The 15,859-nt window shown below is 42.0% G+C and overlaps 1 protein-coding gene across 3 annotated transcripts in view; it reads left to right on the forward strand.

Moving 5' to 3' along the window:
- The window catches only part of CLIC5 (chloride intracellular channel 5), a 98,764-nt gene extending 86,735 nt beyond the window's left edge, over positions 1 to 12,029 (forward strand). For all 3 annotated transcript variants that reach the window (XM_067544935.1, XM_067544937.1, XM_067544936.1), the window contains exons 5-6: positions 5,569 to 5,750; positions 9,630 to 12,029. In XM_067544935.1, coding sequence (XP_067401036.1) covers positions 5,569 to 5,750; positions 9,630 to 9,797 — 350 coding nt within the window. In that variant the 3' untranslated portion in view covers positions 9,798 to 12,029. The remainder of the gene's footprint in view (positions 1 to 5,568; positions 5,751 to 9,629) is intronic.
- The last annotated feature ends 3,830 nt before the right edge of the window (positions 12,030 to 15,859 follow it).

Consider the following 15,859-nt stretch of genomic DNA (forward strand, 5'->3'; position numbering starts at 1 on the left):
GAGAGAGAGACTAAGTGTTTTGCCCAAAATCAAACAAGAGGCTTGTGGGAGAGCAGAGACTTGAATTCAGGTCTGCCTAAGTACTAGGTTAGCACCCAAATCCCCAACCCATATTTTTTCCTACCTCCTTCCCATTTATTCCATTTGCATGATCTATTCCTCTGCTCTGTTTCTCCTCCAAGACTAATCAGCTTTTTGGCTGAACCTCTAGCTTGGACCCCCTGACTCTTATTCCCCATCTGTCATCAACTCACTTCCTCCTTCCTATTGATCTCCATTGTGCTTCCAGAGTCTCACCAGTCATTTGAATATACTGCAGCTTTCCCAGGGTAGGTGTGACCCAGGCTGCACCTTTTGATGCCAGTAGGTGACCAGGTGTTCCGATTTTATAGGGATAGCTCTGATATTCGGGGCTTTTTCTTATATAGGTGCTTATTACCCCCACCCCCTGACCCGATTTTTCACACTTGCTATCCGGTCACCCTAGGATGCACAAGTATAGACACAGCAGCCAGCCAAGACTTAATGCTAAGTCTGCAGAGACTCTACAATAAGTTTTGTGTGTAGGAGTAAATGTTGGAAGAAAGCGTTTTAGGCCTCCAGGAGAAGGGAGAAGACTACTTTACTGACCTTTATCAATGGCTTAGATTTGGTCAGTTTGAATCCATGCTTATTTTTTCCAAACTTTTTTTCCTATATCTAGTACATTTCCATTTTACTTTACCCTGATTGGAATAATAGAAATGAGATGTGGAAAAGACCTATGATGTTTGAACTTTTATAGCCTGTGTTAGTCAGGAGGTCAGACTAGTTGGTCATAATGGTCCCTGCTGGCTTTAAAATCTCTGGATAAAAACCTGCTCCCTCTCCAACCAATTAACGTCAATGGCCAAACTCCTATTCACGTCAATGAGGCCAGGATTTCACTCTCAGAATCTAGCACTGAATCTTTGTTGTGTAACCCTTTCCTTGCAGATTTTCTTCCTGCATTATATTCTCCGATGTTGCGTTCAGCCCAGTGTTTCAAGACATCAAGTTTCCTCCATATCTCTTTGGAAATAACAGACTAATCATTTAAGGAAGTTTTTTGCTTGGAGCTTTGAGTAACTGAGCCAAATTCTCAGTTAAGCTGGTGTAAATAAGGAGTAAATTTGTTGCTGTTGTGGAGTTACTTCAGATTTATGCCAGTGTAACTGACATCAGAAGTTTGCCAATTACTGTTAACTTTTGTCACAATCTTTATTATTCGGTGTATGTCAGGATTTGTTATTTTCATTGTTCAACACCAAGTAACCTTATCCTGAAAACAGGGTATCATCATAAATTTGGTCTCATCAGCTTAACGGAACCACGCCCTGTGTATTTGGCAGATGGTAATACATGCATTAAATGTTCTGTGGTTTCTCTGAGGTCGTAAAGTGTTATTTCTCTGGCTTCTAAGGACTGTTATATGAAGTTTGTAATTTTCCTGTCCCACCCCTTTGCACAAGAATGGTGTGAAATTTTTACCAATCTCTTTTTGTATGATTGGCTGGATGAGGTGGTGTTCAGGGATTACTGGTACTTCACACGCTTGCAAAAGCTCTGCTTTCTTCTGTGTTTGGTGCTCTGGTTCCAACTGGCAGTGCATAACAACAAGAGTTTCACAGCACCCCACCCAGATGCTCTATCTGGGAAGCTTAACTCTTAAAGGTATAGTCCCTAATACTATAGATGACACTGCAGGACCCAAAGTGTCCCTGTGTGGGTATGTTGTCCAGCATGAGGCACTGGGGGGAAAAAGGAGGTGATGTCACTGTGTATTTTATACCTGATCTCTGAGGCAGGAGAACTTGGAATCTGTAGCTAAGTTAAATAGATCACTCACTATGTAAGCTCTGGGATCCCCAAAGCTGATTGTGCGTGATGCTTTCATTGTCCATGCAGATGATTTCTCTCAGCTGAGCCAGGTTTCTGTAGTTGCCGTGATAACTACGGGAATGGAATCCATTCACAGAACTGTCCAGACGATGGATCTAGTGTCTGGATTTGGACTGGAGGTCTGGGAGGTGGTGATCAGGGGTAACATTTTCAAAAGGGACTTAGACACTTAGGATCCTAAGTCCCATTGACTTTCAGTGAGACTTAGGCTTCTAAGGGCTAAATGTACAAGGATATTGAGATACCTGACGATGCAGATGGGCACCAAGGGAATTAGGTGACTAGATGCTTTTGAAAATCTCACTAGGTGCTATTTGAATCTTTAGGCACCTAAATCCATTAAAAATCTGGTCCTGAGTGCCTAAATTACTTCTAAAATGGAACTTAGGCTCCTAATTCCCTGAGGAGCTTTTGAAAATTTTAACCCAGGTCTTTATCATGAACTGACCATTATCTCAGTAAGTTTGGGGTTGGGACAATTCTCTCCTGTTGGAATAACAGATCTGGTTTGATGGACCATCCTTGGATTTTAAGGCTTATAGAGGCTAATTCAATTGCCCACGATCACAGTTGTCAGACCTCAGGACATGTATTGCTCCCCATTGATTTCAGTGGGAGATGCTGGGATCCTTCAGGGACCAAATAGAGCCTCTGGATTAGAACACAAATCTAGTGACGCACACTCCTGTGTCTATTCTACTAGGCAAATGCCTTCTAAGTATGAAGAGGTTAAAAAGCCCTGGAGAATTCTCGTAGATGTTATTTTCTACTCTCACCAACAGGCATCAGTCCAGCCATTGTTTCTGAGCGAGCCTTAAGACACACTGATATAGTGATAGCAGCAAGAGAAATGAATGAGTTCCAGAAAAGAGTTACATTAAAAACACCTTACCTCTGCCCTGTCTTTATAAACACACCTATCTGACTCTATAACCTAGCATACAAAGCACTTAATGCATTTTCCCAGTCTTGTCCAATACTGTCTTCTCCTAGTGGAAATATAAAACAGATGATCTAGCAAAACCAAAGATTTTATTGGGTTGTGGGGGAATACGGGAAAAATGCTCAGTGTTAAGCCAGTTTTCAAAAATCCAAGTGAGCTAAATTGAGTTAAATCAGAATAATTCAATTCCATTGTCTCCAAATGAGTTCACTATATGAGAATATTATCTGATGCTGACCAGGAGAAATAAAACTTTCTGTTCAACAGGTGTTATGGGTCAAAACAAAAAGAGATTGCCCGCATTATTGCCACATGAGGGTATATTAAACATCATGTACTTATTACCTTTCTATATGAGTTGTGTAGTAGAACCCAGCTGCAGGAGATTACATACAATAATGCCAGAATCTGACAGTAGAATGTCAGTGTCAAAATTTGGGAGCTGATTAAATAAGGGATGGCAACGTTTTTGTTTTATAGATGGCAATGCTTCAATCACTTGAAAGTCTTTGCCTTCAGACATGAAATTCTAACCCTTCCTACCATGTTTGCTGGGGGCAGGCGTGGTCAGCTGGGATTGTAGTAGTTTCTCAGTTGCAGGGATTCTTCACTATGTCTGAGCGTGGCAGCCAAAGAGAGCGGGTGTGGTTCCTTGATCCCTGGCCAACAAATCCTAGTGGAAATGAAAGCAACAGCACTCTACTTTAACTTCCACCGCTGGTGTAAGGTCCGTAATGGATGTTTGCCAGTGGAGGATCAGGCACAGTGATGCTCTCCTCTGTCCCAACTGCCCTGGAAATACGCCCTCTCTGCTTCATGTCAGAGATGGAGGTATGGCTGATGCCAAAGGGGATAGAGCCACCTCTGACAGCTTTCCATTGGCAGAGTTCCCTTATTCCAGGTGAAATTCTTCAGCTGGTTTAAGCCCACTTTGCACCATGTCAGATGGGTTTAAAGGCCTGGTCCTGCAAAAACTTATGCACATGCGTAACTTCGCTCATTTGCTACACGGACATTTGAGTGGGGAGGTGGATTCTCAGCTTGCACAGACATATCCACGAGCTAAGAATAACAGTGTAACCGGGGTAGCATGGGAGGTAGCTCAGGCTAGCTGCCTGCATAGGTACCTGCCCAGACACCCTGGGTACATACTTGGGTGGTTAGTCCAAGCCTCCCCCTGTGCTATCCAGGCTACATGGCTATTTTTAGTGCGCTTGCTTAAGCAGAGCTAGTGCAGGTATGTCTCCACCAGCTAGGAATCATGCCTCCCAGCACAAATAAGCGTTGAGTAAAGTAGCTCACAGGTGTAAAACTGCAGGATTGGGCCTAAAAATGGTGTAAATCAGCTGAGGTTCTGGCCCTTATTCTCCTTAGGGTCACATTGTTATTTTGCACACTATACATTATTCATTATTATTATTATTTATTTGTATTACTATAGCACCGAGTCATGGACAAGGACCCCATTGTGCTAGGTGCTGTACAAACCCAGAACAAAAAAGAGAGTCCCTGCCCAAAAGAGCTTTCAATCCAAGAAATAACTTGCAAAGCCTCTACCTGGGGCAAATACACTGCTTCTGATGGATAAGTAAAATATCAGTAATTCGTTCATTCTCATGATGGTAAAGTGTAGACGCAGAGATCTTGCACCTGAGTTGATATTTTTGCAGGAGAATTTGGCACCTTTTGTTATAGGCTGTATCTCGTCGTCGTCTGGAATGCAGAATTCCCACTGGAGTCAACAGGAATTTTATGTGTGGAAAAACTGATGGCAGCATTTAGCCTTTAGTAAGTCTTAAAGTGAAAGATCCAAATTCTCCATTCTGTTGTGCAACCCCTTTGAAGCCAGCTGAAAGGAGAACTTGACCCAAATTCAGTTCTAAACTGGAAGGCATTTGAACCTGGCTGAACCTCACGAGTGTTTTGTGTAGCATCATATAATCATTGCTGTCAACATGGCTTTCATTTCAAGCATACTGTGTCTTCGAAGTGACTGACAGAACATGTCGCTGTAGCACTATGGTTGGCATCTTCTGAGACATTCCTACCACCTTCATTGACATGAATTTACATGAAAGAAAAAATGAGTCTGAAGTACTGAACCAGGTCTGATTTTTGATAAACTGGAGGTGGTTACAGAGCACTGGAATCGCAATATGGTAGTGCTAGAATAGTGCTATTGGAAGTGGGAGCGCCAATCCACTGATCTTCTTAGCTGGAGGCTCACTAACAACAGTGTGATAGAGGTACAGGGGCATCGCCTAGTTCATGGCTCTGCTCTGTACATGGCCATTTACCCCATACAGTCTACAGCTGCTCTAACTACCCTGAGATCCAATGGCTGCTGTGGACCGAAAACAGCCTAGGATCAGCGCGGTGCAGGAACATCATGACGGCATCCTTTTCCTCCTTCCAGGGTGCCTTTTGGTTGCTATACTGATAGGAGGGAGGGGCTGTGGCATAAGAGTCCCCTATGTCACTTCTGTGTCACTGGAAGAGTAGCTTTACTCCAGGGGAATCCTCATTAACTGCTTTACAGTCAGATTCCACTGAGCCTATAGCACAATGGGAACCCCACACCAGGGCATCTGGCCTTAGCTTTCTAGGTAGGGTCACAGCCATTGTTGATGAGAGTGTTTCTGAGCATTTCTTTCTTCCCACCCACCTGACTTTTGTTTTTATTTTATTTTGTTTTGTTGACAAAGGCCTTGAAAGAGGTTTGGCAAAGGCTTTAAAGAAGCTGGACGACTATCTGAACACCCCTCTGCCTGAAGAGATCGATGCGAACAGCACCGAAGACGAGAAAGTGTCGAAACGCAAGTTTCTGGATGGGGATGAGCTGACACTTGCCGATTGCAACCTTCTGCCCAAACTTCATGTGGTTAAGGTAAAAGGCCTCATCTGATGGACAAGCAAATCTGGCTTGAGAGTAAAGTGCCCAGGTCTGGAAACCTGACCTACCCCAGCAATGCTGCAGCTCTATCTCTCAGTCACCTCATTTCTATGGGAAAGAGCCTGGTCTATATATAGTTAGTAAGTTCCTAAGATCTTGGCCAACAGTGCAAAGAAAATGAAACAAGATCTAAAAATACTCTTCATTTGTAAAGAGGAAGAATTGCTTGATAGAGTGTGCATTAATGTGAGATGCCGGCTCATCTCCAGTGCGCTGTGAGATGGGAAGAATAGGCAGCTGTTTTGAATGGTACTTCCTAGCTAGCCAGAGACTCCATCTCTCACTATTCACCAGTCTGGGTCAGCAAGTACATAGTGTTTGGGTTCTGTGAGATGTACGCCATAATTAAAGTAGAGAAAACAGGATTTCCCCTATTGCTCCCAAGTGGGGGTAGTTAATTGTAAGTCTAGCAGGTGTATTAACAGGATATGGGGCAGCTAGATCTCTTCCTATGAGGTAAAAGGGAGGTGGTCAATTAAATTCACCTGATCTCTCCCTCAAAGCATTGTCTGCCCTGCTGCTGATAGATGTGCATGATAGCAAAGGGGTTAGAGCAGGTTGAACTTCTCCTCCCTGCTGGATACAGTTGGGTTGGTGGAGTCCAATTCTCCAACCTTAAGAATATAAATAGTAGGGGAAGGGCCAGGGTTATGGACTCAGGACCACCCTGGCACACAGTGACTGGGAAAAGAGGAAGGGCTTCAGGCCTATACATGTACAGCTTTCTTTTTTCCCTAGTGTCCCTAGTTTTTTCCCTTGTGTCCCTAGTTTGCAGGAAGAAAAGCAGAGAAGTGTGTGCTAGCTGGAGTTATTAGGAATACACCAGCATATCTCACAGCTAATTACAGGCCAGTGTGCTTTTTCTTTGGTCTATTTAAAAATATTTTGTCTTTAATCTTTTGCATTTGCTGCATGCTGTCACTATAATTCCTTTTTGTTTCTTGGTGTTGGTTTCAAATCACTCCTGGCTTTCTGAACTAACCCATACATCTCCTTGGACTGATTATCTTGCAAATGCCCCTGTCTCCTTCGTCCTGCACTCCCAGGCCCCCACACATTGGTTTTATAAAATAAGGTTGTATGCGCTTTGTGGCCTTTCGGCTTCCCTTGATAGGAAGTGTATTTTTAAAGCTCGCTATCATGACAGCTGCAAACTCTCATCGTCCAGATTCTTTCATTCCACTGGACCGTTTTATAAACGATTGTATTCTGACTATTGTGTGTATTCAAGATAAAGTAGCACTACACATGTGTGAAAATAAATCTTCACACTTCTTAGGGTATGTCTGCACTACAGTTAAAAACCCACAGCTGGCCTGTGCCAGTTGACTCGGGCTCTTGGGGATGGGGCTGTTTAATAGCAGTGTAGACATTCAGGCTCAAGCTGGAGCCTCAGCTCTAAAACCCTGTGAGGTGGGAGGATCCCAGAATTCAGGCTGCAGCCGAAGCCTGAATGTCTACACTGCAATTAAACAGCACTGCAGCCTGAGCCCTGCAAGCTAACTGCAGTGTAGACATACTCTTAGTGCTTTTCTCCATAGATCTCAAAGCACTAAGTGGCTAAGCATCATTTGCCCCATTTTGTACAGATGGGGAAATTGAGATACAGCTTGAAGTGACTTGTCCAAGGTCACACAGTGAGTCAGTGGCAGATCCAGGATAAGAATCCAGGTCTCCCGACTCTCAATTTTTACCCTATGCATCCATTCCCACCCATGTATAACCTAACAAGAGCTGTTCAGCTTTTGGGTATGTGATCCAGCTGGTAGTTCACATAGCAAAGTTAATAAATGAAAGTTAGCTCTGGGATCCAGGGTTTAAGATGCAGAATGGTTACTGGGGTAGTGCAAAAGATGTACATCAATCTCTCTTCTAAGTGCTGTATTTATTCAATTTATCAGATTACATGTTTTTTCAGAATAAAACAAGTACCTGGTAGATATTGGCAAGTCAGAGAGCTGGAAAGTAGAGCCAAGTCATGCATCTAGCTTGGCTTCAAGAGTCAAAACATAAGCTAAGCCATGGGAGCTGACTGTACACATGTAAAAAGCAAATACAGAATGTGATGCATAAGTCACTTGCACAAGTAATGTGATGATATTCTCACTGGTTTCGCTCTTTCTCTGGCTCATCTTCCCTCATGGAGGCATAGCTACACATTTGAATGCTAAAGCTTAAAGCTTTTATTGTGTGGACTATTGCTCGTTCTCATCTCCTTGAGGCAAAATGAAAGCTAGGTAAACCGATCTTGTAGAATTTTAAATCTCTTATAGACATACACAGCCACAGACTATTGCCCTAGATCTGTTTTACAGACACAAGAAAAAGTTTGTCATATAAGGACATTCTCATTTGGTAAAAGACTTCTGTTGGAAATTGTGCATATCAACCTAAACTGATGAGTGGATTCTATCCTCTGTCTGAAACACTTCTGAAAGAAGTGGGGTTGCATAGATGCAACTTAGAAATGGATTTTGCCTAAAATATACCAAAGGGATCCTGGTAATAAGAATGAACCATAATCCCTTGTAAGAACAGAGCTGTTCTGAAAAACCTGAGATGGATAGAAACTCTAATAAGTACTTTAGAAAACAGAGGGGAGCTGTACAGTACATATGGATGTAATTCCCTTTATGCTCAGGAATAACTTTATGCTGCCATAAAAACTAGAGATGGGAGCGACCCAATAAATTAACTAATACTTTCCTTCCAATCAATTTGTCCATTCTGTCACTAGAGGATTGTTACATACAGTATATTATTAAGTTCATTGCCCAATCAGGATGAAAGGCCCCTGTCTAGCAAGGTATTTAAGCATGTACCTTACCTTAAGCTCATGAATTAATCCCGTTGATTATATACATATTTAAAGTAAGGCATGTGCTTAAATACCTTGCTGAATCAGGGCCTAAATATCTTTAGTGGTTGGGCTTGCACAGAGATTTCCAGTCTAATAAATGTCAGACATCAGAAACTTCCTGATATGCAGATATATTTTCCCAGTTCAGAGCCTAATTCTTGGTATCTAAATCATGGTGCCCTGTGCTATCTAAACAGTTCTTTCCCCTCCTTGTTGTGTCTTTCTTTCCAGTGTTTGTAGATGATTATATCCACTGCCATCCCTGTTTGACCAAGCAGTACATATTTCATTCTTTTAATCTTTCCTCATTTCATACCCTTTAACCTATCGACCTTTTTAAAGTGTCATTTGATCAACCTTCTTATCTGACGATACCATTCTGGGGAGCACAGCTCTTAGAGGTGATGTTCATAGGAATGAAGGGAAAAAAACCATGGTGGAGCCTATTGGCTCTTTGGATACAGTGCTTGCTATTACAAAGTCAGGATTTGGCATCAGTTTCCACACAGAGCTCTTGGACTTCTTTCACGGCTTGTCTACATGAACATTTAGTTTACAGCGAGCTGGGGTATAAATCTACCTCATGCTAGCCTGCCACTCACTAAGTATCCACATGTATGCTGCTGCCACACACGAGAAGGTCCCTAGTGCACTTTAATTTACTCCCGTTTCAAAACGGGGCTGATCAAAGTACACTTTTAGTGTGTGGCAGCCTGGACAACGCAGACACTTAGTGCACTGCGGCCTAGTACAGTGGGGTAGGGTAATGCCCCAGCTTGTTGCAAACTAAATGTTCATGTAGACTAGCCCTTAGACTAGGTAATGTATTTGCATGGTAATGGTCGGCAAATGCTGACTTTTGATGGCTTGTGCTATAGGACCCTGCATTTCTGGACTCCCTTGTCTGTTGCCTAAAACTAGCAGGTTTCTTTTTTTCCCCCTCTTTGCTCTAGATTGTAACTAAGAAATACCGCAACTACGAGTTCCCAACAGAGATGACGGGGCTCTGGCGATACCTGAAGAATGCTTATGCCAGGGATGAATTCACCAATACTTGCGCTGCGGACAAAGAAATTGAGCAAGCCTATGCAGACGTGGCCAAGCGGCTCAGCAAACCTTAACGGACATCAGCAAGGGCTTAGTATCCCCAGGGGCTTCCCAGTTCAGACTCCTCTTCCTGTTGCCTTAGGATATATTCATCATTATGTTTCTGGTTGGCATCCCCATGACTTCAGCTGTTAAAGTGTATTGGTCAGGGCCAAATCTGTCTCTCCCTTGAGAAAACATAAGGCGACAGTGGGGGTAAAAAACCCTCTGGAATCTGAACCCGAGAGCTGGAACGAGTATTATTATTGGTGATCATCAGTATTTGAAACTATTCTTTTTTTTTTTTTTGGAATATCAGCCACCTGTTTTATTGGGAACTTTAAAAAATAGGATATGTAGCTGAAAATTTCAAGTAGTTGAATTAGGAATGTCCAGAACTGGTTCTTCTCTGGCTCTTGTCAAGGACACTTTGTTTTCTGATGTGATCTACCCAAAATTACACTGCTAGTGAGAACCTTGAGGTAGGAACTAAGTGTGTATGAAAGCAAGAAGCATTTGATTGTAAGGGAGAAATTCCCTCAGCAGATATATTTAAAAACCTCTGTTTTAACAGGGCTGGGGGAGGTTATAAGATGCTCATTACTTATGTATCACTAGCTGAGGAAAAGTATCAATGAATATGTCAAACCTGCAGATGCTTCTTGGCATGTGATTTGCATATTTCCATTTCATCCAGCTCAGAAAAGGAAAAGAGAGAGAATGAGAGATTAAGAGGGCGGGTCTTGAAAGAGCACTGGATCTGCAAGTTGGTGGAAGGGCTCAGATGCTACTGTGGTAGGGGCCATATAATTACTCCATTACATAGAAAGAATTCTCACAGCTAAGCTGAATCATGTTAGATATTCCCACCTTAACTGTATACTTGCCAGCTTCTTTAGGCTGAGAACCCTGGGTGAGGGATGGAAATTGTTGCCTCATATGAATGCTAGAATGGGGGGAAATACCCAATTTATTTTTGACCTCCAAATGGATCATCTTCCAATGTTCATTCCCATTCTAGAGAGCAGGTTGACCTGAAAACCTGAAGGAGGATGTGCTCCGAGGGAGTCCTGAAGCAGAGAGACTCCCAATCCTAGCCAGAAGGTTGGCAAATATACTAGCACAAACCTAGTGTGGTGGCTTTGTCCCATTCATTCTCTGCTTCGTATCACTGCATATCACAATGATCCTTCTGACTATGCACAAGGACAGTTTTCTGAAACTGATTACTTTGTGCTATGGGCAGTCGCTGTATGAACACATCTGCTTAGAACTGATCACTTTGTTGGTCAACTACTTTAAGAAAGTAAGAATGACAGTTCTTTTGTATGAAATATAAAAGATTGAGCTCCCGTAGCCTGCTATGTACAAGGGAAAGCAAGGCTCTCAATCTACATCCTCCTTGGTTTCCCTCCTGATCAGACCCCTGCTCCTCCATGGAACCACAATGACCTCAGTAGGAGTCCACATTGGCAAACCCTTATTTGGGGAACCCAGAATCAGGTCCTTGTTTGCAGTTAGAAAGCTAGTGGACTGGAGACAATCTATAGGGCCAGAATCTGCTTTTTTACACTGATGTAGATCTAGAATAATTCCACTGATTTTGGAGGAGCTACTCTGCATTCACACCAGCACAGCTGAGAACGGAATCTTGCCTGTTGACTGATGACTATAGTATTGCCCAGAGCAGGCAATTGGTTCTGAACTATCCAAAACCATGGAAGAAAGTCTATGAAAGTCCCTAGTCTTTCCTCAGAATGGGCTATTTACACAACGGAAGGCTCACACGCTTTAAAATATTGCTGAGGAATCGCCTGGCTCTGAGAGCACTAGTGACAGCCAGCAAAACCCAATGAGATTAGAAGAGTCTGCACAGGGCACATGTGGCTCATTAAAAACGTTTCTTCATAAAATAACCAGATTGGAATTATTTGTATATTTTTTTTTTAAATTAAGCTATTTAATTATTTATTTTGATTGATTAAATTTCTTTCTTTCTTCTCAGCATATTGGTCGAGCTGACTCGCTCTGTAAGACTATGTTATAACCAAGGCTCTGCAAATTTAGTTTGTAATGAACAGTGTTTTCCTGTGTCTGATTGATGGTCATTTTGGGTTTTTTTTCACTATGGCTTGGCTACCAGAACTCTAGTTGGCCAACCCTGCACTTTCTCAATCAACATTTCAGAGTTGGTTTTTTTTAATCAGAGATTTTGTCTAATCAGAGTGATGTGTGACCTGTGAATAAAGAAGTAGAAAGAGGGTGCAGCCTGCTGTTCTGTGCATATTTCACTTGGCTCCTTTAAGAAGTTCACACAAACAGACAGTGGGTCTCAGACAGGGGTAGGTGAACTGGTTCAGGAGATACACCAATTTCTGCTTTCCTGTGTGAACTTTTCTTCCATTTCTTGAACCAAACGTGAACCAAAGTTCTTAAGGTTCTGAAGTGTTCTAATATTGTTTGCTTTCATTTTCATTAAAAACAGACCCAAACCAAAATCTGAACAACCTCAACGTAGAGCTGGTTTTAAAACTTTCCTTCTAAAGTTTGTTGGTTGTTGTTTTTGGTTTTGTAGTAGAAAAGCAATGGATATTTTTGTGAGAAAATTTCCATAGTCTCTGAAAGCTTTTGAGACTTTTTTTAATAAAAATTGAAAATCCCCAAACCACAATTTTGGTTTTCAGCAATTAAAAGCCTAAATTTTATTTATTTACTAAATTAGTTTTGGTTTTTCAACATTAACCTGAAAAAACTGTTTTAATCAAAATTTTTCACATGGAAAAAAATCCCACCCTTCTTCTGATCAGCTCTATGTCAAATTTTATAGGAGATTTTGTAGGAGATTCACATTTGGGTCTGGATCCTAATTTTGCACCTCTTCCCTAACTCAACAATGGGTTGACCCAAAATTGTGGATCCAAACCCTCCTGAACTTTGTGTGAGTTTGAAATTCAGACCCTTTTTTTCAAGATGGTAACTTTTGCACACTTTTGTGCATCTTGGCTCAAAATATGACCAGACAAAGGAAGTACTGGAAATCCATATAGAAGATTGTGCTGCTAAGATTTCCAGCCCACTTCTCTAGACCCAGAAGGGACAGATAAGCTTCTTTTTTTTTTTTTTTTTTTTTTTAAAAAAACCAGTAGATTTTAAAGAGCTCCAGAATTTCTCTACTCAAGGCATTTTTGTGGCCTTCCATTGTATTTAGAATTTTAAGTAGTATGTGTTAATCCTGCAGGAGATTGTTTATCTACATTGGCAAAGCAACATTTCTGAAAAGAATCTAAGTGGCAAGACAGACAGAACAGATTTACAATAACTTTGTTCATAAATTTCTTGCAAGATGTAAAGAGAGACATAGTGCAGAGGGGGAAGAAGCCAACCATGTGGATTTAATCATCTACATTGCAGAAATGCAGACCAAATGTCTGTAAAGATGTCCATTTCTTCCAAACATTTCTTAGGTATTTGTTTCAAAGATACTAATTCACTCAGTCCCAAACTCCATTCATACTTGGAATCCATGTCGATTCCTCTTTCATTAATATTAATTTTGGGACTGCTAGGAGAACTCACACATTTGTAACACTCTTATTTTCTGTTAGGATATTTGAGTTGCTAATAAGCCTTCTTAGCTGTAAAGGTGAGAAGACTAAGGAAGTATCTGTTTCTAGGACACTTAAAATGGGAATCATGACAAGCACCTGCCCTCTCCGAGGAAAAAAATCTTCAGAGGATGTTGCTTTCCCATAGGAATGCAGCTCCAAGATCTATTTTGCTGCATATATGGCTACTGGATATCAGCCTTGTCCCATATTTGCATCAGCTTAAATGTTAACTGGCAGGGAGAAATGGCATGCACGTATCAGAAGGAAGTTAGCCAGAGGGACTGAGGAAAGAAAAGCCGCCATTTTTCTGTTCTGGCCTGGCAAGCGAGGCTGACCACACACTTTGCCTGGTGTCTGTTCTGATGAGGCACTTGTTAAATCCTCACATCTTTTCCTCCCCTTCTCTCCCTGTCTCAGCCCAGCTCTGGCATTTCTTTCCTCCTTTATTTTCCATACCTCATAACAAAACTTGATAGAAAAAGGGTCATAAGCCCAGATCCCCAAAGGTATGTAGGGTGCTCACTTCCATTGAAATCAGTGCAAGTTAGGAGAATAAATACTTTTGAGGTTCTGGACCATAGGCACTAGAGATACAAAAGGCCTCTCAACCTCAGTTTGGTCATGACTACTGTGCCCTTCCCATATTGCTAGGTGAGAGGGGGTCACAGATAGACTCCAGCTATATGGTGGGACAGTGGTTCGGGGGTGTGTGCATATCTTACACTATGGAAAGGGGGGGGAAAGGAATAAATTGAGAACCCAGTTTTAGAGCATCCCATCTGTCTCCTGACTCCTGATGCAGGACATAACATCTTTTAAACCATCCCAACTATGCAATGAAAGCCAGAGGCAGAAGTCGGTGTCAGAAGTGACTCCTTCCTGTTGGGGCCTACTGATGGGTTTATTGGATTGTTGAAAAATTAGGTAGCATAAATGCAGCATTGGCAGAGAGTGATTTTACAACCATGTTAAGCCCCAGCCGCTGATGTTAAAATTTCACTTTTTAAAATGAGTTGAACATTTTAAGAAAAGATAAGAAATCCTCCATTTTCTTTTAGATATGCATTTTAAGCATGGCAAAGTTGGAACTGGTTTATTAGTCCTCTCCACATAATAATCCTTCCTGATATATTTTTGATTAAAGACATTTTTTCTAGCAGGTTTTCTCCCTTTGCTGCATCTTTTATCTCTTCATTAACGCTCACATCTGTGATGATCTAACGGTGCCAGAAGAGACAGGAAAGGATTAGACTTGTTGAGTAGCTGAAGGAACTAATGAATTTTTGGAGAAATTTAGTATTAAAGCCTATTTATATTTTAAAATCCATATGTATTTCTTTTAATGTGGTAGCCTAGAGATATTGTAACCACGAACACTCTATTTTATGGGCTAGACCATGACATTCGACACAGTGCTGAGCAAGGCATGGTGCATAAATTAGTCTATCCTAGGAGTAGCACCAGGAGGCACTGTGACCTCGAGACACGCTCTGAGTCACAGTGATTCCTCTGTGTCACTGCATTTGCAGGATAGTAATTTACTACTGGCCTGTACAAGCAGCAAATTCTGACCCCACCCCCAATGCTATGATGGCCAATGAGTGGTGGAAAAGGGGTGGAGCCTATCCTTTGCTCATTCCCTGCCTCTTAGCTACTCTGGGGAAATCAGAAGCATGCATGTGTAGAAGAATTTTTAACTATTCAGCAAGTATTATATGAACTCAGTGGCATTTCGAAGGTCATGTCTACACTTACTTATCAGCCCAGCTGTACCGATATGGCTCATGTGGCCGTGTTATGCCGACAGAAGACAGCTCTCCTGTCAACATCATAAAACCAGCTCAACGAGCGGCGGTAGCTATGTCAGCAGGAGGTGCTCTCCTGCCGACATTGCACTGTGCACACGAGCGCTTATGCCGGCAAAACTTTTGGCGCTCAGGGGGATGTTTTTTTTACTCCTCTGAGCAACAAAAGTTTTAACAACATAAGGCTAGTGTAGACATGGCCTAAGACTTAGGATTTTGGGCAGCCAGGAATTCCCCTGTGGCAACATGACAGGATCAAAATAATTCCTCCCTCCCCCATTGCAGAGATTTTGAAATTTTAAACAGTGAAGACAATAATACACTTTGAATACAGTGTATTTTTTGAGCAGCTCATCAACCAATCACCCCCAACTACGACACTATCATAGTTCAGCAGGCTCTGCTGCCACATAGAGACTTCTATTATGTGATGGCTCGGTTGGGGTGGCTGGGTTCTTCTATGAAGTGTCTACTTACAGACCACTCCATTGGCTACGCTCCAGAGACAAAGAGAGAGACAAGCAGGAAGAGGTTCCAATGCCACTATTCTTGAGCCCAGTTCTCTAGCCCTAGTGTATTAGACTTCAGTGCGCGTTGCTTCTAGGACTAGAATACCACAAAAGTCCTGATCCAGCAAAGCATTTAAGCACATCTTTAGCTTTAAGCATGTGAATCAGAACTACT

This window comes from Emydura macquarii, unplaced genomic scaffold, assembly GCF_026122565.2.
Source record: "Emydura macquarii macquarii isolate MOO-44397 ecotype Brisbane River unplaced genomic scaffold, CSIRO-AGI_Emac_v2 contig_1039, whole genome shotgun sequence".
Classification (NCBI taxonomy): Eukaryota; Metazoa; Chordata; order Testudines; family Chelidae; genus Emydura; species Emydura macquarii.